Raw genomic sequence first — 27164 nt, 5'->3', positions numbered from 1 at the left:
CTCTTTTAAAGCATTTAAAAATAATTTTCCTTTTTTTTTTCTCTCTTTGTAATTTTGGAACCATTCTTACTTCTTGACCTTGTTTTTAAATGTTCTTTTAAAATGTACTTTTTATCATGTACAAGCTGCCTTGCCTTGTGTATGTGCCAAACGTATCTTTTGAAATGACGTCCGAAAAGTTCAGCCTTGGTTTCATCCGATCGTAACACATTTTCCCCACATTTGTATACGTGTCAAAAAAAAGGCTTAACCACTTGCAACCTGTGCTACAGTAGCAGGTTGGGTCGGGTGTTATTTAAAAAAAAAAAAAAAAAAAAAAAGGATGAAGGACCTCAAAGTTGTAATGAACGTGTCATAAATAGTACATTGCAATTTTCCAGCTGCAAGCTGCTCACCTTGGAAGCTCAAAATTGCTTGGCCTCAGAGTGGCGATTCCGAGACTTGAATAATGCACCACCATGGTGATTTGTTCTTCAATAAGGTGGCACAGAATACGAGTGATGCTTACGTCACATGGGCGATGATACACAGTAAAATATGCCTCAGGTCAAATAAGCGAGGTTAGGAATTTTTCATAACGGTATAAACAGTTTTGGATTATACCCGCAGGGCTTCTGGATTGTACTACTTTTGTGAGGAAACGGAATCAAAGTTCTCAATTTTCCATACCAGTGAATAGAAACCAGATTAGTTTCGAGGTTTTGCCCCCAAAGGATTATGGCCAAGACCTCATATATGATATACACTACACAGCCTGTAGAAAAAAAAAAAAAAGACATCTTTCTGCCTTTTATCCTGTGTTGCTGTTCTGTATAAAAGGCACTGACACGGAATAGGAGGCAATTTTCCACCTTTGCAGTAGTATCAGAGGTGGGACTTCCACAACATTTGCAGTGAGATATAAAGCACACCCGACACTCACTTCCTTCATTTCCCCAGAAACAACAATTTGCACATTAAGGAGAACCTATCTCGCCTCACCATCCCCTGCTTAGAGAGTCTATTGATTGCTTTGGGCAGACGCCGATGAATCGTCCATCATCAGCAGTTAAAATCTAACGTGTCCTTTCAAAAGAGGCCTTCCTAATGCAGTCCTCGCCAGAACCCGAGGGTGTAAAATTACTGTTTGTGTGTCGAGTAATACAAAGAGACAGAAATTGATGAGGGAAGCAGATATAACCACATCGACAGCTTGCTGCGGTCGCACGCTATATGGAACGATGCATTTCAATCTATTGTTTGGTTTACATCAGGACTGATGCGTTGCAAGTGATTGCTTGCGACTTTCAGAGAAACCCGTAGCGCAAAAACATTCCTTGGCGTTGTTGGATCGTGCCATTTGTCAGACAGTAAATTCCAGAAGTGATTAGATTATTTAGACTTGTGTATTTATTGATCACCATCATGGATTTGACAAAAACCCTGCGTGTGATTGAAGGGCAGACTTCGACGGTCTTTTCACCATTTACCTTTGCAGGCATGATGGGCCTTTTATGTATAGCGCCTTCATTTTACTTTAGTAGACTTTGGATCGTGAGCTGTTCGTTTTCATTCTCTCATCTATATCTTTATCTTTATCTACATACTCTCTACTAGGAGTTGAATGACTAGAGATTTTTTTGTCGTTGACTCTCATGTGAGGAAAGTCCAGTTGATGTCGATTAATCGCAGAGGCCGTTAATAATTTTTCCGTACAGTACAGTGGGCCCCAACTTTTTTGCTTCCTGTTATCCCACTTTTGCCCCGCCCCTTATTGGACATAATATTTTGGCAACGAAGACGGGAACTTCACTTGGCGCCGCTGCCCTCGTTCCAGTTCCACGGTCCCGCTGGTATGAATACTTTAGGGCTAGCATTTGATTCGCATAGCTAAAGCTAGCGAGGCTAACCTCATTCACAGCGACTTTATTTTCATACTGTCGGGCTCGTGTGGATTTATGAAGATTGTGTCCTTTTGTTGGGTGGGCCTTTTGCTGCTCCACTGAGCGTTATAGTCCTGCAACGGCAGCAGATAGCCGAGTCGTAAGTCCTCTGTAAATGCCAGCAACATATAGTGACAGTAGGAAGACTCTTCCATTAGCTAGCAGAAGGTACAATAAACCCTGTGCATCCACCTGTTGCCCTTCACACTTCAGAATAAGTCTTGACTTGTTTCCGAGTCTATTACCTTTGTGTTTAATTCAACAGATTTCACACTGAGCAGCTCAATTTGTGAGTAAATTGAAGATCGGCATTATTATTTCAATGTTCGCACTTTTTGTGACTGTTTTGTAGTGTGGCGTCAGATCATCAAATATTAAATGTGTACATTAGCTCATTAAAGGTTGGGTAGCACTGTCCTAAACAAGCAGGAGGACATATTCAGGAGATAAATAGATCTCACGTCTCTATTTGTCTTGAGACGCAGAACATCTAGACAGAGGTATCGACTTTATGTGTCAACGAAGTGGCCTCTTGTGCCAACGAGTGGTGATGGACAGGGGTGCGCTTGGCCCTCCTGGTGGGGCGCAGCGGGGGGCTATGTAAAGGTGAGGTTCTGGGTGTCAGAGCCCACAAAGCGGACCCCCCTGGGAGGGTAATCACCATGAGGCTAGCCCCAGTTAGCGTAGCCGTGGCCCTCAGTCCCACAAAGACACTCCTCTCAAGAGACATGCCTGCGCCTTTGTGCTCCTCTCCCCTCAGAGTGTGCCCCTCTCCGGGGGGGCCCGAGAGGCACAACGGGGTGCCCATTAAGCCATTAGGAGTCGAGGGGGGTGGGGGGGCGGGGGGCAACCCTGACAGCCTGGTATACAAATAGGCACAAATACACCCAAGGGCGACATCGTGTATACTGTAAGTACTGGGATGACAAAATATTGTAACACTGCTTCACGTTTGTTATTTGCAGCCTTCCGTCACTGAGCTAATGAGGTCGGGACATGAATTTAAGCCGGTGTCATGTTTTGGCAACTGATGCTTTGTCAGGATAATGCCTTTAAATTTGCAAAGATAAAGCCTGTTTCAACTTGAATCCCTTCACGATGCGCTCTGTGGGTTAGCATGCGATTCGTTTTGTTCGACTCATGATCATTAATTAAAGTAACCCCTTGCGCTCATTTTCCAATCAAAAATAACATGGATTGCAAAACTGGCTTCTAACAAAGAGAATAGCCATTCATTAGTATGGGAAACCAAAATACTGTATTTTAATTAAGTGGTCTATAAATGGGTGCGCGACATCAGGCGCCACTATGCTAAATGCTAGTGCTAATGTTAATGTTTCATCAACTTTGTGACACCACTACAAGCATAACAAATTGACAGACACCTGATGGAACCACTTGTTTTGTTTTGTCTTCAGAGGACAATGAAGAGAATCATTTGATTCGAGACAAGCGTACGTGTGCTATAAAAAAAACTTTCAACAATGTGACCCCCATCTGCCTGTTGTTTGTTTGGCTATCGGAGCTTCCCACGTCACGGGTAACGGACGGCTTGACGGCTCTCCTGTGTCTCCTCCCATTCAAGGTTAGGCGACAAATTTGTAACTTTGTCTGCATGTCCCCTCAAACCCTCAAAAGTGGCTGTGATAGATCGATAGATGAGTTAAACCGCCATGTGTGCGATAAACATCGAAATACTGCAGGAAAATCATCCAATTGAAAACGAGGCGACAGAGGAGGATCCACACTCATCATATCTAAAAATAGATGCAAAACAGACCTTCGGGAAAATGGCCCCATAAAAAAAAAAAAAAAATGGCAGAAATGAGTCAGTGTCTGGAGCAAGCCTTTCAATTTGAGGACAATTTTAACCATTCATTGAATTAATTTGCTTTTAATTTAATGCTCCAGCAAAGATTCTCGACAAATTATCTTTTGTTTTTCCAAGTCATAGTAGTTTTTGCTCAACAGCAGACAGTCTACATGTATCTGTGCCCTGTGATTGACTGAAGACTCGGCCAGGTTGTACCCAGCCTCTCAACCCAAAGTCATCTGGGATTGACTCCAGCTCATCCGTGAAAATAATGAACTATATTGTAATAGTATTCTCTATGTTGGATTTTCCTCGTCAAATTATGATTTTTTTTTTTTTTTTTGGGAGGGGGGGGGCGTTGCTGTGGAGCAGATTATGTAATCCTTTGACTAAATTGTGCTCGCATTCAATATTGTACCAACAAACAAAACATCCTTCTACGGCCAATTACTTCGGACTGAATCGCTGCATTGAGTTCAAATATCGTTATAGCATTGCACACATTCCAGGCAAGAGCGGAGGTCTTGCGAAAGCTTCTAATAGCTTCATGATCGCGTGTTTCCATTTCAAATCTTGACTTCCTGCTACGGCCCGATGCCAGGGGCAAGACTTTCAACATTTGGCCTCCTCCATCTTTGTCATGACCAGGGTTGTTTTTGGATCCGGCCTCCTCATTATTAATAAGGACTGATTCATTTTCATCCCTCTTGTTCTTTGGGGGGTCTTTACTGTGAATTTGGGGGTCAATATGGATGATACACAAGATATTAATTGCAACAGTGGCAAAAAGGCAGCGGGTACGCGATGTATATTTGCGTGCTTGAGCAACAGTGCTGGGAAGTAAAATTACCAACAGTTGTCACTCAACTTAATTAGATTGTTTTTTTTTTTTAGATTTTTTTTTCATTCGTTCATTATTTTTCCCAAATCCCTTTAGCAATGCTCTATAATTTTAAAGATTGTACTCCTTTTGTCCAAATAAGTTGACTCCTCTTTTCAACCCCAGTTGATGACGGCAACCCATAATAAGACTTCAATAGTAATAATTGTCTTTTGTTAGGCTAAAAGCCACCAGCTTCGGGTGTTCAGAAATTCTTTCTAATTTGATAAATGTCACATTCAGGTGTATTTTTTTACAGTGTTTATCATGACTTACTTTAGCATATTACCAGCTGTCATTCGTTTTTCTGTCTTGCAAGTAATCATTTTAAATACAGTCGCTCGATGATGGCAGTGAACACAATATCCTGACTGAACAAAGAGCAGTTTGGCCGAGAGTGAACAATTCTTCTTCCTATACTGTACAAAAAAAGAGGCTTTTTGTTTATTGCTCCTCCCCATTGAAGTTTACTGTCAAACTAAACATAAAACAAAGTGAATTACACCTTTGCCTTTTTAAAAGTCAGTTTCGCTTCATGCTAAAAAAAAAAAAAAACCCAAAAACATGGAAAATGAACAAAAGTAGACAGAAAACAACAAAACTAATAAGCATGTATTCTTTATACTTCACCAAAAATAACTAATTTTAGCAGCTTACTGATGAGCTGACGATGAATTGACTCATTTGGACAGCTCTCATAAAAACATATTTTTACTTTTGGACTCAAACACATTTCAGACGGTTTACTTTATTATTTTAACATCCAAAAATGAGCTACCTCTCTCACTTATATGTGCTTCCATTTTTCCATCAGGGGTCAAGTTCACTCTGTAACGTTGATTAATTAACAGCGATGAGCAACCAACGTTCCCACAGCGCAGTCATCCGCGGGAGGTCAACATGAAGAAAGCCCTTGCTCCATTCGCAGCGGCAACGTGCCGCATCACATTCGCTCACGCCGCTCATCTCTCTTCTCGCTGCGGCCCACTCTTTACAGCGTGCACCGTGACCCGTGCGGCGCCGTGAAATAAAGATGCACAAACCAGTTGGCACCACGCAGGCCTGCCCTCTAATTGGAAACAGAGTCATCTTGCTGGACTTTAATTACAGTTGCCATGGTAACCGCACAAAGAGAAATGATTCAATCGTCGACTCGTGTCAGATTTGTGGAACGGTAATGAGCAGCACTCTTCATTTAAAAAAACACACACAAAACCAACAACAAATTCTGTCTTTGCCCCAATCTGTGATCATCATTTCATGTGATCTGCCACAACCCAAGAAATGAGATGTTTTTTGGGAGATTTTTTTGTGTGTGTGGAAGCAATCTGTAAGGCGAGTTTTCTATTTCCTTCTGCCAAGCTAAGTTTAGATTTGTCTTGAGCAGGGTGAAAGCAGGTCTGCGGAGTGACTGAAGTTCACAGTCGTGGGTTCTGTGAGCCGCCGGTTTTGCCTTTCAGCTGCCTCCTCTGCTCGGCAACTTGTCTTTTACTGGAGAAGAGCGCCATGCCATGCTCACGTGCACCGACGTGTGCACATGCAGCTGGCTCAGAAAAAGCCAAACTAGGATTTTGAAGTCGATTTTTGAAAAGTCTTTTGGGTAAAGTTATCTATCACAGAAATGACAACAAAGCATGTACAGTCCATCAAATCAACTCTACTGCCAGCACTGTACTGCCAGCAATTTTCAAAATACATTTCCCCATATTGGCAGCTGTTTTTGTGCATATCTAACGGAAAAAGATTACCTCGGTGCCATCTTGTAGCATATTGGGGTGGAGAAACTCTTTAGGTGGGGGGAGGAGCTTAATTTAGCCTGACCATAGCCTTGTCTAAACGAAAAAAAGCACTTTGCCTACATTTTGTTGTATCTACAGACAATTGTCAACATTTTTGAGTGGGCTGATTTCCTTGAGGATTTTTGTCTCAATCCGTGGGGAATCCACCTTAAGGCCCCATGAGCCTTTACATCACAGGTGCCAAATTCAAGGCCCGGGGGCCAGTTCTGGCCCACCACACCATTTTATGTGGGCTGCGAAAGCAAATCAAACATGTTGACTTCTATGATCCTTACTAAAATTTGGACCAAAATTTCAAATTCTCGTATGTAATATATAAGAGAGCTATTCTAAATGTTCTTGTTACCAACACCCTTATTACAGTCACTCTAGTTGAATAAACCAGTCTTCTAGACTTCTTTATATGGTTTCGCAGCCATAACGGCCCTCCATAGGAAATGGTAACTTTAATGTGGCCTGCAACAAAAATGAGTTAGACACCCCTGCTTGCTCTGAATTGTAGTAGTGACTTCTGGTTCAAACAGGAACCAGTGTTTTGTTTACACGGTAACTAGTTGCGCAATCCACTTTCTAAGACAATTACTAAAGTGTTGTGTCCCCATGACACGTAAAAATGATAATAGTTCTTGTGACACTGCTCTCAATCTTTAAGTAGCACCCGGCGAGTCTTCTAAGGTGGTTTGGCGTAATGCGTAACGCTTTCGCCCTGCAATTGACCCTGCCTTTAACCTCATGACTGCCAACCCCCCCGCACCCTTTACAGGATAAGAGGTGTCAATGACAGATGGACGGAGGACACAATGGACCTTTGTTGACTGTAATCTGCCGCATAAAAGGCTAAAAGCATGATAAAGCACCATCAACTCCCTACTGAGCGGCCTGGGGTTTTTTTTCCAAGCGTGCGCGTGATGCCTCGTGGGTAATGACGAGGAAGGATGTGACACATGTAGGCGAGGCGCCGTGCCTGCGTGTTCTCGGAAAACCTGCGTTGCTCCATCTGCTGCTGTTCGCCAACCAGCTGCCAGCCGGACCCAGCAACACCAGCTCTGACTACTGTGCTGCCATGGCAACCGGCTGCCTTCCGCGGGCCACCCAGAGTGACTGACCCTGCTCCTCCGTCTCCTCCGCAATCTTCTCATTGTAGAATTATGTCAAGGAGTTTTTGTTTTTTTTTCTGAGATGTACAGTGACTTCTTCAAACCTCTTTAGTGCATGAGCTGCAAACACTCTACAGTACTGCACAATGCTGTGGACTATATTTACATAAATTAGATGCATCCTGTCGGTGCAGTGTAGCACTGCGAATGTGTCACTCACGCTTACTTAAATTAAAAAAAAAATGTACTTCTGCCAAGGCGATTATGTTTATAATAGGTAGATCGCTGTCCAAGAATGTTCATGATATTATGGTTCTTTTTTTTTTTTTTTTTTAGGTTCTGGATATCAGGTGTCACTAACCTTTGTGAAAGTCAGAACAACGTCTTGGATATTGATTAAGGCAAAGGGCTGTTACTTTGAAACACTGCTGAAATAGCAAATGTGCTCAAATGGTCTTTAATGAAATGGTATTGCGAATAATTAATGATATTAATCTATTTGAAGATGCTGATCTTGTTGATTATTACTCACAATAATTATGAACAATGATTTAAGGAGGTGGGAAAGATAATGATCAAAATGCAAACATATACTTGTATTTATATATATCTCTGCATGTGTTTACATTTTCAAAATGATCACTTCTGCAACATTCCGAGGAGATTACATTATCCCAATGGTGAGGTATTTTTAGAAGTCCATGGGCACCACGTGTTGTCATCATGGATTGTCATCAGACCATGCTACAAACCCTATATAGGTTATCTGCTCTCACCTCGACAGGTTTGTCCAATTTTACTGGTTATGTTATTTCAGTGCTTTGTGGTCTGTGTGCAAAATAAATAAAACCAAAAAATACAAAATATAAACATGTCACCATGAGCTGCCTTTTGACCATGATCACCCACCACAACCCTAGAGAGGATCAGCACTATGGAACACTGATAAATTAATAATATACATACAGCTATCACCTCACAATCTGCTCATACAGCTATCACCTCACAATCTGCTTTTAAGATTTGTTTCAATCAACGATCTTGAGTATAGCTATGATGCAACTAGAGTTTAATAGACACTTACCATTGCAGACGGGAGTATGCTCTGACATGATTAATAAATCCATGATACAAACACTCCTGCTTCCATTAGCAGCACTGACAAGAAGAAGATTAAGTTGCATTTAATGAGGTATATTTGAAAACAAGGGGAAAGCAATTCTGGCTTCAAAGGGTTGTTAATTGACGCGAATGAAAAGCCTCTCTGTGCTATAATATTTGTTTGGTCGTAATCCGTCATCTCAGGTAAGAACAACTGGCTAGCAAAAAAAAAAAAATACGATTACAACCACTCACACATTTGACAGGAACACTTGATAACGCGTTTATCAGTGATGTCACAGTGAGTTGTCTCATAACAGATGCGAGCACTGCTGTTACTTTGCTGACAACAGCCAATATTAAACACACACACACACACACACACACACACACACACACACACACACACACTAGCCAACATGCAGCCGCAGCAGCATTTCGCTGTCAAAAGTGTGACTCAGTGTTGAGCTGGGCTCGTAAACAGAGCACAAGAGCAAAATAAACTTGGATAAACTCAAGAAGGAGCAAAATGACAACCAAACAAATCTTTACAAAATAAATGCATTCATCTGCGTAAAGCTTTGTTGCCTGTGTCTAATTTTCAGGTGTTACCAACAGCGTAAAGAACCATGTGATTAGAAAAGAGGTTGTGGGCGATCAGAAAACAAAGCGCCCCAGCAAAAAGGAGATGGTGGACGAAAACAATTCAGCCACCAAGGCTAAGGCACAGAGCTAGAGTTAGCTAATGTTAGCGTGTCTATTCATTTTCTTGAGTCTCTATCGTTAGGGTTGCTTTAGTTTTTTTGTGACTTCAGTCAAACAAGAACAAAGCTTCATGTAAATTATGCGTTCAACTGAGAAGACAAGACAATACCAAGACTTATTGAAACCATGAAAAAAAGTACATGATTGACACGATGCTAATATGGCTAACCAACACAAGTAGAGACACTGAGTCCGTGGCTAATGTGCTAATATGTCGTGACTCGGTTAATGACTTGCTCATTCATGGTTGGCACACTACTTTGCTTCAAGAAACACACCCGAAAAAATATTGATAGTGAAATTAAAGAAAAAAAATATATATAAATTAATTTTTAGACGAGCGAGATAAATTGTATATACAGTACAGCAGTTCATGATGAGTGATGTGGTTTCATTCATCTCTGTTGTCTGTTTTTGTGACGTAACATATACTCTGGGGAGCAGATATTTTCCCCCTTGACTAAAGTTTAAAGTTTAATATGCGCAGTAAGCTCCTTAACATTTCAAGAGATAGGACAGAAGTAGGGCGCGATATGTTTGTACGGACGTCCGCATATCTCCACTCTCTCCCTACGCAGGGGGTACTTTCGCCTTCGGTGTTAACAAATGTGAATCGAGCGCAGCAAAGTTCATTCCTGTCTGTTTGAATTGCTGCTTATTTATTTCAGTTTTTCACATCTCATCATACCTCTAAAACTTTGAAGTTGAAACTGTTAGCTGGCTTAGCTAGCAGGAAAAAAAAACCCCTCTACCTTTTAGCTTATATTGAGCGATCCTTCCCGAAACACTTCGTCATGTCATCATTTTAGTCCAAGTCAGCAGTCGTCAATCACCTATTTGCCACCCAGAAGGATCCTGGTACCTATTGTTGCCAAACTTTACGGTCTATTGTAGCACAGAGAAAAACAGCAGCTGTCAAAAAGTTTAATTGAATCCCATCTTATATTTGACACTCTTATAGGCTTATGCGTCTCTCAGGGCTGCTGGCTCCAGATCACCTCGAGAGCTGGGGAGGATATCGACAGTGTGGCCCATTGGGGCCCGGGGCCTCAGCCCTTGATTGGGCTCAAAGCCAAGTGCGCACTCTCGCCACGATTCCCAGTATGGACGTGTGTGGGGATCAACAGCAAAGGATTAGACAGGGAGGCGAAGGTGTACTGAAACGAAAAGCAATTTCCACAACAGCACAGTCGCACGGAGAAATAAAGACGACGGCATAGAACACAGGGAGGCTCGTAGCCGCAGGCGAAGAGAAAGTGAACAATGGAAAGTGCGCTCCAGATGAGAATGAGAGATAGCAGAGCAGAGAACCACCGGGGATGAGAGAAGCGGTGTGTAATTGTGTGGAAGAGCAAGGCGGGAGGGCTGGGTGATCGAGGGATGGGGAGTGAGGAAGCTTGAAGACGCTCGAAAAAATAAAGACATGAGACAAAAGTGGTGTTTTTTAGCGCACCACTGCGGTAGGCTCCTTAACAAGAAATTATTTATTCAAAGCACAATCTTAACAAGCTAGTCGAAACGGGTATCTGAACAGAATTTACTGTTTAACGTCAACTGACTTAGAATTTACCTATTTGGCTTTTTACGGACTATATGCCAGACAATAATAAGGGTAATATTTTTGCTTGCTTGCAACTGAGCTGGAGCTAATCCCGAGTGACAGAGTGGGAGCCAGTTCACATCCAAAGAGCAAAGAGAGAGGGTTGGGGGGGGGATTATGAATCCTGCAACAAAAACAAAACAAAACACACAAAAAGCCCCCTCCTCAAAAAAAAAAAAAATCAATATAAAATAGATATTAAAAAATATATTTAGGACCAACAATTTTCAGTTCGTGACAGCCTAAAAAATTGTTTTGAAACACTGTTGTGCTTAACAGTTTGGAACAGTATATTTGAAATGATTTAAAAATCTATATATGTTATTGTTGAGAGTGTCATGATTCTGTTTGTGACCAACAGGTGGCACTGTAGGGCTCCCCCTGCAGCTGCACACCTGTTGGTCATTATGTAATTAGTAGTATAAAAGGACTCCCGCCCGACTACTCATTGTCGGGTCATTCTTTGCTTCTTTGCTGCTGTCAGGTTTGTTTCAGTCATGTTTCGGTCACTGTTATGTTTTAGCTTCAGTCATGATTTTTTGTTTGATACTTTGGACTTTGTTTGTTTTGGATTTAGTTTTCTCGATGTTTTAATACAATTTTTCAAGCATACCCTGCTCCTCCCTCTTGCCTGCTTTTTTGGGGGGGTCCACCACCACCTCGCAAACGTGACAGAGAGGTTTATTTAAAAAAACGTTTTAATTGTACTCTTAATGGTGTTTTGGAATGACAGTTGATTGTCTTATTCCATGGGTAGGATGGCCGCTAAGAAGCCATTTTGTCAACAGGCAGGTGAACAACCAGCTGGTATGCTCAACCTTCATTCACTAGCCATGTCGGGCAACAACAAAGCAGCCACCTCCTTCTGACCACCCAGACGGCATATGCCCGCCACACTTAAAATTTAGAACTGTCGAAGCCTTTTGGATGAAAGGAGAATTGTCTTCCACAAACAAGAAGTGAACAGTGGCCTTCTTTAACCTTTGCAACTTGCCACCACTTGGATAACTGAGAATCTAAGCAGATATATTTCAGGTGTAGATCAATGTTGTCCCCTTTCGTAAGGTGATTATAAAATGTGTTCTACTTCCTGTTCCAGAGGGGGGGATGAGCTGCGGGCGTGAGCGACAACTGGAGGCAAACTGTTTTCCCCACGTCGAGTTCCACCTTAAAGCTGTCTGCTACACTGTGGCACAGCGGGAGGGCAGAAAGCATTCACGTTGCGGAGGCTTGATAAATAATTGATCCGCCCGCTGCTTGCCTGTCTTATTGCTTTCCATGCGAGCTGACAGAGGTGAGTGCTGCTTGTCTACTGCCTTCTCTCCCCACTTACGTAAGCGCTTGACCTCATCCACTGCAGAGAGGCGAGAGTTGGGATTCCCTCCTGCTCACGGAGAACAGATGGAAGGGAGCTGTTGTGGGAGCGGCGTGCTGCATGAGGAGGAAAACAGGTGATGAAAAGCCAACACGTCGCTCGGTTCTAAAAATGTGCTAATAGCAAAAAAAAAAAAAAAAACACGAGTGAAAGGGTTGAGTGAGTGTGTGTTGACGTTGCAGTCTGCTAGGTAGGGATGAGATGAAAAAAAAAAAAAAACGGGCTGGGGAAACGAGTAGTTCCTCCAGCCCGGAGGGAAACGCTTGGCTGTGCGGCAGCGTTTACTGCATGAAGCAATTCCAGTTGGAAGCAACAGAACACAAGCGTATTGAAGTGTCGTTCTGTTGCATAAGGATGGCTGCTTCGACGCCTCAAAGTTTTTTTGTTTGTTTTTGTTTTTCCAATTGTCGTGGGACAGCATGCATGGTTGTTCCATTGCTCGCATTTATGAAAATGTGAAATGACTTTTAATTGAAATAACATGCCGTAAAGTTATTTGACAAGTGTATCAAATTACCAAAAGAGTCTCTCAGGGCTTCAAAGGCCTACAGTTCACAAAAATCAAAAAATATCCCCTGGTCTCGACTCCAAACAAGGGAAAACATTTCATGGAAGAAAAAAAAAAGGAGAAATCTTTGAGAAGAGCTCAGAAATTTACTTACAGGGTGACTTTAGGCTGCATGGGATGCCAAGCGGGCAACATTGATCACATTTGATGCTGTACAATAGTTAAAACCACATCACATGAGGGGGAAGGAGAGATGGGAAGTGGCAGCAAAAAAGGTCAAAATCCAGATGTCAGGAGAAACTCTCGAGGAATTGCACACCGCAAGAACCAAGACAAGAGCACGGAAAGTCCTACTGGACCCTCCACATCCTGCCCACCACCTCTTTCAGCTACTCCCTGAACGTACTTGAAAGTAAGCACTATCGAACCATGCGCACCAAAACCAGCAGACATTCAAACAGCTTCTTCCCTCTCACCATTAACTCCTGAAAGAGTGACTCAAATTTATAATGTCTCTTTGCATTTTGCACATCCCTGAACAGTATAACCACAATCATCATTGTAGCTCCAGCTCTCTACATACATGACTCTGTACATTGTCGCACAGCTGTCATGGGGTGCTCCCATTGCACAATGGTACCCTTATGTTACGGAAAGTCTTTCCATACTTAGAATTTGTCTCTGGTAGTACAGTATAGGCTACACTAGTATTGCAATAACAAGCAATGATGATAGACAGACATGATATATGTGTGTTTTACAATAAAAATGAGTCTCATTCTGATTTGTAATTAACCATTGGTAGTGTACAGTATATACAGCAGTAGTGAGGGTTATTGTGAAAGTTGTCTGGTTTGACCAAAAACTTTTGAACTGTCTTCTTTTGATGGCAAAGAAATGCAGAAAAAAAAAACAGGTGTCTGACCTCTCACTGTGTGAAATCACAGCATCAAAGTGGACAAAGTCTTTGTGAGGCGATGACAGCCACTCACCGATGCTCACGACGGAACAACACTCATGAAGAGACAACAAAGCAGCTGATTTATTGTATTTTGCTATCCTGATTCTGAGAGCACCTGCACAATAGGCTCGATTGAAAGGGTACGTTACAGAAATTCGACTTAACTGTTTGAATACTAATACAGGTAGTTGAAAGACGCCAATCCAGTCAAACTGAAGAGGAAGAGCGTCAAGATGCTTGCCTCTGACATTTAATAATCCTTCAGGGATGCATGCATCATTAATGGAGCCGACAGACTCTGGCGCTGCAGACTTTTACCTCCGTTGGCCGCAGTTGGACGGCCTCGTGCTTATTATTTGCACTCCTTAATTAATTAGTTCATGTAAAAAAAAAAAAAAATTCACACTTTCTGGCTATGGAATCACAATGGAAATGTGCAGCACTTGGTGCTAAACACGTGAACTCAACCCTCCACTAAATCTTGTACTTGAAGAAAAAATGATTTCAATCTGCGACGCATAAGATTATTTTTGTTAATGGAAACGAAGAAAAGGAGCAAAGTAAACTTGGGGAAAAAAAATCTGTCCCATCATGAAATAAAATAAAAACAAATGCTTCTTTATGTAGTTTATTCTGCAATACATAGCAACCCTTTTCTTCATCTTGCACTCCACAAATATGCGAAGTGTCAAAAAAACTAAAACTAAAACTAATAAAAACATAAGCACTCCACAAATACTCTGTCAAAAAAACTAAAACTAAGACTAATAAAAGCATGTCATTTTCTAAAAAAAAAATAATAAAAAAAAAAAGTAACTAAACATAACTGAATAATGAATGCCTTTACATCAGCTCCTATACGTTTTGTTCTACTCTCTTCCTTTCATAATTTGGCAATTTCTCCATTGTGAGACGATTAAAGGTTTTCTTATTCTTATTATTCTTACAAAAAATGAGAATAATAATCATAAAACTTCAAACCAAAGTGGTTAGCATGTCGGCTTCACTGTTCTGAGTTCCAGGTCGGAATCTCGAGTCTGGCCCTCCTGCGTATACCGCATACGCACTATCGTTCAAAAGTTTGATGTCACTTAGAAGTCTTTATTTTTTCAAAAGGCACGTTTTTTTCTTCTGAAGAAATTATTATTAATCTGAAATACAATCTTGACATTGTTATGTGGTCAAGAAAAGTGTGTTTTTTCCTTTCAAACGGAGTGATTCCCAAACGTTTCTATATTATTTTGCAGATGGGAGAGGCACCTACAATATTGGCGGGAGGCATTTATTTGTTTCATTTGCGTGATGCACCCATTTGTGGCCTATTCGAGGGACGAGCACTATTACAGGAAATTAAGGTCTCGCTTAATATCCGTGCGCTAAAAATAAGAATGATTGTCAGATTTCGTCTGGGATAACATCGTTCCTTCATCGATTCCCATCCTTGCCTTTCTCCCACTAATAACAATCGAGTTGCCGACTGCGCCCGTCAGAGGTCTCAGTTGAAGACGATCCATTAAATTCATTTAAATGCTCTCCTTGTTTAAACACGGGTTTCATTTGTTAGAGGCTCGAAGGTATAGAATAGCGTCTTTTGTTTTTTTAATCATGACAGTAATTTCACGCATTGACTTCTTGACTGGCAGGTGGAAAATTACTTTTTGTTCAACAAATCTCCAGTGACAATTGAGAAAAAAAAATGAAACCTATGACCTTAATATCTTTGGTCAAGTTCTCATTAACCTTAACCTCTATTACAAAGTGCACCTAGGCCAAGAAGTCATCAGTTCGACGTCATAATCAATAATAAGTGACGGTGAGTTTGGATTAGTGGATTACAGTGTGTGCAGGGAGTAATTCTGACAGGGGGTCAAATAGCGGCATGGCTGCTACTTGTATTTCATTGAATATTTGTTTTGCAATGAATTGAAATACACACGGCGCCCGGTGATCGAGTGGTTAGCGCGTCGACCTCACACTGCAAAGGTATCGGGTTCGATTCCAGCTCCAGCCTTCCTATGTGGAGTTTGCATGTTCTCCCCGTGCCTGCGCGGGTTTTCTCCGGGTACTCCGGTTTCCTCCCACATTCCAAAAACATGCATGGCAGGTTGATTGAACACTCAAAATTGTCCATAGGTGTGAGTGTGGGTGCGAATGGTTGTTTGTCTCTGTGTGCCCTGCGATTGGCTGACAACCGGTTCAGGGTGTCCCCCGCTTAGTGCCCGAAGACAGCTGGCATAGGCTTCAGCATGACTCGTGACCCTTGTGAGGAGAAAGTGGACAAGAAAATGATCAGATGGATTAAATACACATTGGATTTGAAATAAAACAAGCAACGTTTGATTGAAGGCCCTGCAACCAATTATAGCATATGATGTGGTATGCTTTGGATCAGGAGCTGTTCCTTCTCATTCTCTCATCTTCAAGCTCTATGTGACAAATGTTAACCTTTGTTTTGAGTACAATCACACTTTATGCAAGCGCTAAGTCTTGCTCAGAAGCACTCCCCAATGAAATCTTCCGCAAATAAAGTGACAGTCATTTTGTGCATGATACCCATGTTAAGTATTCCTTAATCTGAGGACACGAAACACCAGCGACTGCCTTTTCGCAACTGGCTCGCATATTTCCTCGCTCTGAGAAAGCTGGCGCCGTATCTGGGTGTGAAAGTATTTTTGCTCAAGGTGGTCCTGCAGATGGTGACGATCCGCTGATGTCAGATCTTAAACATAAAAAAAAAAAGAAAAAAAAAACAACCTAAGAACTCTGTTGTACTTAACTATTCATCCATCCATTATCCGAGCTGTGTGTGTGGGTGTGTGCATGCATGCGTGTGTGCGCGTCAGCGTGCGACCCTTTATATTTGTAGCTGCTTTTTATTTGCTCATAGGTGGGGACTCAACAGTGTCCGGATGAAAGAGTCAGACGAGAGTTTGGGGAGAAAGATGCGGCAGAGAAGCGGAGCGGGCGCTTGTTCACATCGCCGTGTTTGAAGCAGGCAGACTCTGTAATGAATTGTACTGTCGCCGCCTAATGAATGGAGTAGAGAGATGGGCGAAAGGAAATGAAGGGAGTCGGGAGATGTCAAACGACATGAACGATGAAGTAGCTCATATCTGGGCCTATATTACAGCAGCCTATTAGTTCTCCTGTCTCTGCTGGCGATGGGCGTAATGAGGCAGTCTCCAAAGACCAAATTGATGCCTCCGCTGTCTGCAACCCTTCTGAGGAGGGGGCGGGGCTACGATGAGGATGTGCACGGGCCACATCTCCCACCTATGTTTTGACTCATTTATTATTCCCTCGAACACGATGGCACCGCCATCTGTTTAGGTGTCAGCAAAAAATAAAAAATAAATCAATAACCACTTTAATTCTTCCGCAAAACTGGATTTTTCATTTTTGTTGAAAAATAGATTTTCCTTGGGTGAATAATCTTAAACTTTCTTTTTTAAACACCCTAGAAAGTGAACTCACAGTTTTGCTTTGAAATATATTAGGAATGTTTGAAGATCGTTTCTGATGCAAACTTGGCGATAGAGAATTCATTGTTTTTTACGATGTCAGTTTTCTCGATTATTGGGCGTGGCTAAAACAAGCCCAATGACACGCTTAGGCCTCCAGCATGAGTAACCCAACCCAGAACATGACTTTCCGTGCCTTTGTTCGCAATAAACGCAATTACACTGTGCAGTGAGCTATCTCCGTATGCCTAAATGCAACTTCGCTCCTTTAAAGCGCCTCGTTGATGACCTCGAGTGCGTGCGCATTACAAGGAGAAAGACAGAAAAGCAAGATAGGATTTTATTGATTTTTAGGTCTGACTCGAAAGCGAACATGTGGACTGGGGCGTCAGGCTGGAATAGCTTCATTAGAGCGCCTCGTTGTCGTGGCATAGAAAAGCCCTGTGATGACCCGGTGGGATGTAACTGCATTCCAGCCACCGGAGGCTTTTAGCAAATATGTTTTGACATCTCAAACATGTAGTTAAGTGCAGGCATAAGAACGATATTAGGGATCCATTTTTTCCTGGTCGTAGTCGTGGTAGTTGATTGACAGCGTGTCCGAACGACTATACCTCCACCACAAAGTCTATGACCACACTACAAAGCTCTTCAATGTCCTATTAAATATTAATATCACGGTAAGAGAGAGATGCAATGTCTTTTGGCCTGCTTTTTTCGAAGATGGCAAAAAGCTTTCAATGTTTGCCGTTCATTCTCTCTACACTTCTCATCCACCCTTCCTTTTTGCATCCATTTTGACAGCCTTTACCCTCATCATGGCTGACATTTCAAGTGGCCGTCCACCCGAGGAGACTCATCATGAACAAAACCCCCAATTAGTGAAAGTGCTCCTCACCGTGACAAGACGGAGCGAGCTGACCTTATTAACACAACCTGACCTCTCTTTTTTTTCATTTCCCACCTCGTCTTTGCGACGGCAAGTCATCTAATTGCCACCTTGAGATTGTACAGCCCGTCTTTTAAAACATTTTTTTTTTTTAAAGGAGCGCTCAAATGTAATTCTCCTAATTATGATACTAGGCGATGAGCAACGCTGTTGCTTGGAGACATTTTTGCAATGCATTGGAAAAGGTTTAGCTATTTGACTTTTCAGCAGCCCGCAATGCAAGATCGGGCTTTCATTTGACATTGAGGAAAAAAACCAGACAATAATAGAATTTTTTTTTCATGGTGACACGGTTGCCATCATAAAAAGCCTGAGCAAGCGACAATATGTGTGGTGACGCTGGAGTCTTACTGCTATAAACGCGAGTCAACGTTCAGTGTATTTTACGCTTTGCTTCCCACGTGTCCTTGTTTAGACTGGAATAGACGCCAGAACAAGCAAAAACCGTTCGTCCTTTGATGCCCGCTCTTGTGTGACATCGCGCAAAATGTCAATGATCCAAGTTCTGTGCTACAACAAAAAGATGAGCAAGGCATATGGAATGAAAAAATCTAAATGAATAGGAGTCTAGAAGGCTAGACTCCTTCTAGAGTCACTAGTCTCTACTTAAAATTTTTCAAGTTAAGCAATTTCTTCCGGAACAAATTAATTTCGTCAGTAGAAGTACCACTGTACATACAACAGGACGCGTTTCAAATTGAAGCACCTTGTGAAGTAACACGCTTACAGTTGAAAAGGTACAGCGCGCGCATTGTAACAGGTGAGATAGTCAGTGAAGGGAACCCAAGAAGAAACCGTGACACATTTTAAAAAGGATATCTTCATATAAACTTTTTATTCAGTGCATTTTTGTGTATACAACAAATAAGAAACAACTGGAAGTCATCAGGCAGTCTGGAGGTCTGCCTGCATCATTGTTGTTTTACGTTTTTATCCTGGTAGCGTGGAACATAGGATCCAACATGGGTTTAATTACATACAGCCTACATCATGCAGCTCTAGACCAGAAGTCCCCTGCGTTCTCCCATGCAACAGACTCACCTCGTACAAACCACCTCAAGGGAACCGAGAACAGGAAGTCCCGCAAAAAGCAAGTACCGGCAAAAAAAAAAGTCATACGTAGCTTCAACGGACTCAAAAAGGTCCTTTTTTTTTTTTTTTTTTTTTTACATGCCCTGTGCAAGAGAGGGAAGAAGTCAATATATGAAGCCCGCCACCCAGTTTCTTTTCGTATACTTTTACAAATATGACATCCCTATAAAATGTTAAGCCACCTAAAAGTCCACAGTATTCTTTTTTTGTTTGTTTGTTTTAAATATAGAAAATATCATCACCACAACAAGTTACTCAAACATATAACGAGCATCCCGGGGAAGCCATATTTCAGCCAGAAGAAGTTGACCAAAAAGGATGACGGGAGGAGGTTTGAGTTATGACACGAGCACGGAGGAAACAGACCACGAGAACCAGAGACAGACTTTGTGACAGAACAAGAGAGAGGGAAAGGCGCGGGGACACACCGAAATATCGTTTCATACCTCGGCTGACGAGCGGAACCTCTCGAAAAACATTGACCACTCCAGTGTGACTGACATCATCATTTTCCTTTGCCATGTTTGCACTAGTCCCAAAAAAAAAAAAAAGTACACTGAGGAAGAAAAAAATAAATCCAGCTTTGCCTTCATATTGGCTCCGTCATCTTAAAGGGACACTCTTTCGTTCAGTCTTTGGTTTGCTGGAGTCCTTTCAACGGTGCGACTAAACTACTGAGCAATGGCGAGGGCGGGACAACGAGAGGGTACAAACAAACGAAAAAAAAAATCAGTCAAAACAAATGAAACGTTCTTGGCTAATTGTGGAATTAGCCAGAAAAAAGGGCAGCTGTGGCGTCTTGGAAAAAGAAGGGAAAGTTAAAAGCCTCCACGCTCGGATCTCGCATGTCAGGTCAGCCGAGCGTACGTTTGGGTTTCCCCCCCCATGCTAGAGAGCTCAGTCTCTGAGCATGTGCACAAGGACGCAAGGAGAGCTACTGTCTGGCCGACGCCTCGAGTAACCGGCAGAACCGGGTCGGGCCGGGCCAGGGAGTTTATAGGCTTTGTATTCACAGAAGCATGGATATGAGAGAGATCAGGACTCGGACTGTACGCCGGCAGCCCCGAAGGTTCCCCTGAATGACCGCTCGCTGCCTGTCCCTTGTCTGACGGACGCACAAGTGCTTGTAGCCTACATGAGCTCAGAGATGTTATGGTGCGCGCAGGAAAATGAGACAAAAATAAATGAGCTAAGTGGTGAGTAAATCGATAATAAATTAGCCCCAAAGTGTTCAGAATGGTGAATGTGCCATGACGTCTTTCTATTAATGCTGTTGTTAAAAGTGTTGGAAACCATGATAAATGCCGCTAAGTGTGTGTGTGTTTTTTAATTATAGTTATTGATGTTTTCTAGGTGTTAATGTGTGGTATGTTGCAGCAAGTGCCGAACCGCTGATACAAGGAGAGGGTCTGCTCGGATTCACGCTCTGCTGGAGGTAAGGTTTCAAGGTGGGAGTCCGGCGGGCGGCGCTACGTCGACTCGTTCTGGCTCACAGCTTTGCCGCCGTTCAGCATCGCCGAGGCACTCCGACTCTTGGTGGGCGTGCCGCTACCGGAGCGGGAGAATTCCGTCAGGTCATGGAGGGACGGCTCTCGGTACATGGCCACTGTGCGAAAAAGTGGGAGGAACGTAGTTGATTAGGAAACATTTCAAGAAGTCGCTGCCGTGAATGTGATGTCACAGAAATGAAGTGAGAAAAAAAAGTTTTTGTTGAATTTATTCTATTTTATTTCATCAGGTGGTCACACGAAATGAAATCATCTGGATTCAGATACATTTTTAAACTAAAATCTAACTCTGATCAAAAACCTGCAGCCAACCCCCTGAGGCTACCTTCTAACTCCAACCTAAACTAAAACTCTAAACCCGAACTAACATGCTAACCGAAAGTGAAATCCGGAGCAATAAACCCTTACCCTATACAAAACCCTGACCTTAAACTAAAACCTAACTGTGAACAAAAACCTGAATCCAAACCCCTCAGGCTAGCCTCTAACTCGAACCTAAACCAAAAGTATAAACCTGAACCCGAACTAACATGCAAACCGAAAGCGAAATCTGAAGCAATAAACCCTTACCCAATACAAAACCCTGACCTTAAACTTAAACCTAACTCTGAACAAAAACCTGAATCCAACCCCCTAAGGCTAGCCTCTAACTCTAACCTAAACCAAAAGCATAAAACTCAACATGAGCTAACATGCTAAACCAAACCAAAAACTGAAGTGATAAACTCTACCCTAAACAAAACCCTGACCTTAAACTAAAACCTAACTGTGAACAAAAACCTGAATCCAACCCCCTAAGGCTAGCCTCTAACTCTAACCTAACCCAAAAGTATAAAACTTAACATGAGCTAACATGCAAACAGAAAGCGAAATCTGAAGTGATTAAACCCTACCCTATACAAAACCTTGACCTTAAACTAAAACCTACGTCTGAACAAAAACCTGAATCCAATCCCTATGAGGCTAGACTCTTAACTCTAATCTAAACCAAAAATCTAAACCTTAAAACGAACTAACATGCTAACCCAAATCAAAAGCCTAAATTAACCGAAACGCCAATGCTAACTCCAATCTAAATCCGAACCCCAAGCCTCAAACTAAACCTTTGGTCACTCCATCAATCACTAAACTTAACAATAACCCCAAACTAAACCCTTCTCAAACTATAATAACAAACCAATAATCCTAACCTAACCCCCAACGTGTTGGCTGGTAACCTACAAAGAAATGTGGCTACTGTGAGACAGTTAAAGAATGTTCTAACAGATGCTTTTTTGGAAGCGCTTTTTTAAAAATATCTCAATTCTCATGAAAACAAGTTCCTGTGATTCACAGATTGAATCATAACGTCTGTGCAGGAACCAAAGAGCGATGAGCTCAGAAAGGGCCCTGCGCGAGCGGCCTGGCCGCAAAGTGCTGAATCAAGATGTCACAACAGATCAAGTTGGTGCTGCACTTAAAAACAAATCCTATATTCACAGACCGCCATTAGAAATGCAGCACTTGCATGTGCTTTGCCTCTGCTGCGTGTGCAGCATTTTGCCCAATTTGCATCTCAGCGGCCAGTTGGAGACCAAAATCGCTGTAATCTGAAGTCCGCAGTGTTTGGTTTCAGGATGTTGACAACGGAATGCTATTTGATGTTCAGTCCAAAGGGAGGCCGCGGCGGAAAAAAAGCAGACTTGCTCCTTCACACACTTCACTTAGCCCAGCATTTTCGGGTGAGAGCAGCGATCCTGACAACACTGTGGAAACACATCACTCGACGTATGCATTTCACCGCGAGACTATTGACGATGGGTACACGTCTCGTTAGCGATACGGGGCCGGAACGGTGATAAATATTAACTTGTACTGATGAAGACAGTTGACGGAAGATTCAGCATTTTCTGCAAATGACTCTTTACTCACTTCTGTGCCTTCACGTCACCTAAGTGTGTGTCTTTTCTTCACGTCGCCCTCTCTCAGCATAAAAAGCAACAAAATCATTCCGTGACCATTGGTCCTTAAGTGTATTTGAGACCCCGTAGATGGCCGGGTAAATGAAAGCGAAAGGCTATTACAGCCGTCCCCAGGGGAACGCACACAGATTCCTAATGAGGGGCCGGCCAAGAAGAGACTGACCAAAGCGCACAGACGTGGAAGGGGCACCACAAAATAATTTAACCTAAAACGCCCATAAGAGACGGTAAAAGGTTTGCTTATGTCAAAACAAGATCTAGTGTTTGATTTATGACTTATTTATGACCCCCGGTAAAAAACAAACAAAAAAACTTGCTCTTTAGACAAAGGAGGTCATTCAATCGGGATGTAGATGTTTATATGATGGATGAATCAGGCCCTTGTTGGATAAGTAGCCCATTACACACTCAAACCTTATACTGTAGTTCACAACCTTTATTACTAGTGGGATCTTTTCATACATTATCCTGCTATTTGATGACTTGAGATTGTGGATGAATATGGCATTTGTGTGGCTCATTATATCATTTTATGGTGAAACAGCATTTTCAGGGAAAACATGATTGTGGAATGTGTTGTTGCAGTACTTGCATAAAGGAGCAGTGATCTTTATTTTGTTGTACGAACGTCCTTTTGCGAATATGATGCAGTCTAGTCAACCTCCACATTTTCATGGTTTGGCATTTGCAGATTATTTTTGGAACCTATCGTCTGTTATTTGCTGAAAAACTCCCCCTTTCACTGGCTTTTGCAAGTATTGCTTTCCAGCCACCCCAATGTGGCATTGGGTGGCAAGGAACTATGTTGAGGTGAGTTGAGAAGGTTGTTCGAGACAAAAGTAGCACGTTGCTGACATCTTGTGGCATCATCGTGTCAAGGAATTATGGTGAGGTAAGTTAAGGGGATTCAATCGGACAAAAAAATAGTGCTTTGCCAGCATTCTGTGGCATCTTGTTGCCAAGGAACTATGTCGAAGTGAATGGTCGAAGTTCATTTGGATAAATGTAGGGCTTTGTCAACATCTTGTGCCATGTAATTGAAGGGAAATTACATTGAAGTGAGTTGAGGCGCTCCAGCAATTCTTTGCTACCATTTGCGCATCTTGTGCAAATGAACTAAGTTGAAGTGAGTTGGGGAACTTCGTTGAATAAAATGCATATGTCGGAAACCCTTTGGACATTTATCTATATTTAGTTTTTGATTGTTTCGTTGGCACAACTACAAGTATAGCCAACGTGAATCTCCAAAATGGCTGATCGTAAAAATTCTGTTTTCAACCAAATTTATGAGGGAAAATTGAACTGTTGTCATGACATTACACAAGATATCTGACGGGCAGATTTTGTTACCTTTCAGAGGTTTTGGAAGGAAGTGGGCCGCCGGCTTGTTCTTCTTGACGTGGTTGCCCTTCATAATCTCTCCCTCCTTGTTCAGACCAAGGTACCAGCCCCTGCCTGACTGCTGCTGACGGTATATCATGGAGGAGTACGTCACGTAGTAGTTCTCGAACACCGACTCCTTGAATTTGCATTCCGGCGTGAAGTGTTCCTGGAGGGGGGGGAGCAGCACAATTTAACAAGCCTGTCTAAGCACAAACAGCCGAAAAGCAATCAATTGAGAGTGCATTGAATTGTGCTACATCATATAATACACGCACACATTTGCATTAAAGCTATTGCCTTTCGAGAATCTATATTCATTGCCTTTACAGCGGAGAATAATGCAGCGCGTTACAGCGCAGATAAAACAAATGACAGATACAGATGAGCATTAATAAAACATACAGTGCAGATAATGACCACATTCTTATTTGGCTCCCAGCTGTTAATTATGCATGGCTACTTCGCTATGATTCAGGCTCACTGAATTTTTCCATTTTGCAGGATCGTTTATCTTCATATGACATTTCTGCATCTTTTGTTTAAAACCAAACATTACCATAGATATGCAATTTTTAACATGTACGGGTGATGTTACTATCATTTTACATAGAGCATTTTAACACCTCCTGGATTGAAAAGTGACTAAGGACTAACAAAAAAACAAACAAACAAACAAACAAAACCTTTTGCCTTTAAGGTTTCACTCCTCATGGTGACGAATGCGCACAACTGAGAGCAGCACATGAGCTTTGATAAACTGCAGTCACTGTTGGCGGAGTATGATTCAGTGCAAAAGAAGTGGAGAGTGTCGCAAATGTCTTGAAAATGTGTGGAACGGCAATAACGGTCAAAACGGTGAACTACGTTAAATGCTGATTCATGTTCTTATCAATGACAGTAAAAGCACTGAGACTATTTAAGTTGTTGGAGGATTAGCATTTGAAGCACTTACATCCAGGCTCAGGAAATAGAATTTTCTCAAAACGATGATCAACAACGTTGAAAATCTTTGGCGGTAATTACTCGCGGGAAAGGTGCAACATTTATATTAAAAAAAAAAAAAAAGTTAGCTAACAAATAACTTCAGTTATCAGATCATTCAAAAGCAGGAGCAAGTGGCTTGAATGGCATACTCACCTTTTGTCAAAATTGTACTAAAGCACAGTAACATCGACATATAAAATAAGAACGGGCAAGACCTAATACGTTTATTTGGCCAAGAAGCCGTGTGTCAACTTGAAGATCAATAAAATACCCTGAAAATGCCAAGTTCGGGGAAAAGGCGGTCTCATTTGTGACTCAAGTGACACAAACGAAGCAACTCTTGCATTCATTTGTCACAAGAAGTGTGAGATACACTGAAAAACAAGATGTGGTGAATTGACTTAATTGTATTTTGTCAAAGGGTTGCATGAAATAAAATCAAACATCTGCTTTAAAAACAATGATCTCTATCCAGATGATTCTATTGTGTTCATCTATTTGACAAAATAACAGTGAGTCAGATCAACACACTTTTTTTTTTGCAGTGTGGAGAAACAGTCGATGGATTTTTTTTTCGGTTTTATTGAAGGCCTTGCAAAGCACAAAACAAACAATAAAAATCTGTTACTTGTCTAATCTGGTTTTAGCGCGCCCTCACGGGAGGAGAGACACTTTTTGCGCAGAATGGCTCCCGCCAAAATCCAGCTCTAGAGAACCTTGCGGCAACAAAACTTAACATTTTTTTTTTTTGGACTGATGCATTCACTGTGTTCACGTTGCCAAGCTTCAACACCGGCGGTATTATACTCACGACAACGGATTGTTTCATAATTTACACGCAAGGGTGGTATAGATGTCGCTCAATAGAATGGGTATAAACAGCACTGCCATTATCCTGCGCCCTCGGAGCTCTTTACGTAGTCTAGTGGGTATGGACGGGTATGCTCTGTTGAGAAGAGCAAAGCAAAAAAAAAAAAGATCAAGTCCTCTAATGAGCAGCTTGGGGAGGAAAATAGCTTTCGGTAACTAGCAACTTGCCTTAAATGAAGCCTACTTTCATCCTTTCACAGACTATTCTTTTAGATGTCGCCAAGGGTTGAATTTACTGCACGCTCAAATAAAAAGATACTCCAAGACTTTGAGTCAAAGGTTGAGTCAAATATATTTGGATTTTGAGGTTCAAAGATGAATGTGTGACTCCTCGTCTTTGTGTGCCTTTTCTGGAACATTCCAATCCAAAGCAGGACTCGCTCAAGAAGAACATGAGAAGAAGAATGGCCATCGTACACCTCACGTGTTATCCACTTACAACTCGCCTTGATTGATTTTACAGAAATTTCTAAAAGCAGCGCTTCAGGTGTTACATAGAATTGAATAGGATATGGAGAAAAAAAATGGAAAAAGATCAAGTATAAAATGTTATCATGGCGGCACTGGTTAGCACGTCCGCCTCACAGTGCAGAGGTGCAGTGTTCGATTTCGGCTCTGGCGTTCCTGTGTGGCGTTTGCATGTTCTCCCCGTGCCTGCGTGGGTTTTCTGCGGGTACTCTGGTTTCGTGGGTTTTCTGCGGGTACTCCGGTTTCCTCCCACATTCCTTGTGAGGATAAGCGGATTTGAAAATGGGTGGATGGATGGACAAAATGTTACAATCGTCAAAAAAAAAAAAGGTGACAATCATGTCAACTTGATTATTTATTATTTTGCTTTGCAGTATTGGTAAGCATCAGTAACTACCTGTAATTGCAGCCTTTGCTTTCCAAAATTGTTTGGACTGGTTGACTGATGCTATATTTCCAGTCAAAACTCGCCTGCGTCCCTTCTCATCTCATCTTCATTCAAAATTCGGTTCCGTTGCCGCTCTTGGAGATGTTCGGCAGCATCCATATCGGTCACACACGAGCGGAGATTGGAAGCGCAGCAAAAGGCTGCTCGGCTCTCGAGCCAGTCGTGCCGCTCTATCTCGAGTAATTAGCTCGTGTGGATTTGGCTGCTTCCCTTCACCAT

The 27164-nt window shown here is 42.1% G+C and overlaps 1 protein-coding gene and 1 long non-coding RNA gene across 6 annotated transcripts in view; one reads left to right on the top strand and one right to left on the bottom strand.

The window, feature by feature from the left end:
* Positions 1 to 176: 176 nt before the first annotated feature.
* On the top strand, positions 177 to 7749 carry LOC109511943 (uncharacterized). Its single transcript, XR_002167429.1, has 2 exons — positions 177 to 3507; positions 5430 to 7749. It is a non-coding gene; the product is annotated as an uncharacterized LOC109511943 (long non-coding RNA).
* An 11291-nt stretch (positions 7750 to 19040) lies between these two features.
* Positions 19041 to 27164, bottom strand: part of fgf13a (fibroblast growth factor 13a) — an 89651-nt gene continuing 81527 nt past the window's right edge. For all 5 annotated transcript variants that reach the window (XM_019863329.1, XM_019863331.1, XM_019863333.1 and 2 more), the window contains 2 exons: positions 24143 to 24341; positions 19041 to 20929 (listed from right to left, as the gene is read on the bottom strand). In XM_019863329.1, the coding sequence (XP_019718888.1) occupies positions 20793 to 20929; positions 24143 to 24341 (336 nt within the window). In that variant the 3' untranslated portion in view covers positions 19041 to 20792. The remainder of the gene's footprint in view (positions 20930 to 24142; positions 24342 to 27164) is intronic.

Source organism: Hippocampus comes, unplaced genomic scaffold (assembly GCF_001891065.2).
Source record: "Hippocampus comes isolate QL1 unplaced genomic scaffold, H_comes_QL1_v1.1 scaffold381, whole genome shotgun sequence".
In the NCBI taxonomy this organism is placed as follows: Eukaryota; Metazoa; Chordata; class Actinopteri; order Syngnathiformes; family Syngnathidae; genus Hippocampus; species Hippocampus comes.
This window is presented reverse-complemented; position numbering and strand designations above follow the sequence as displayed.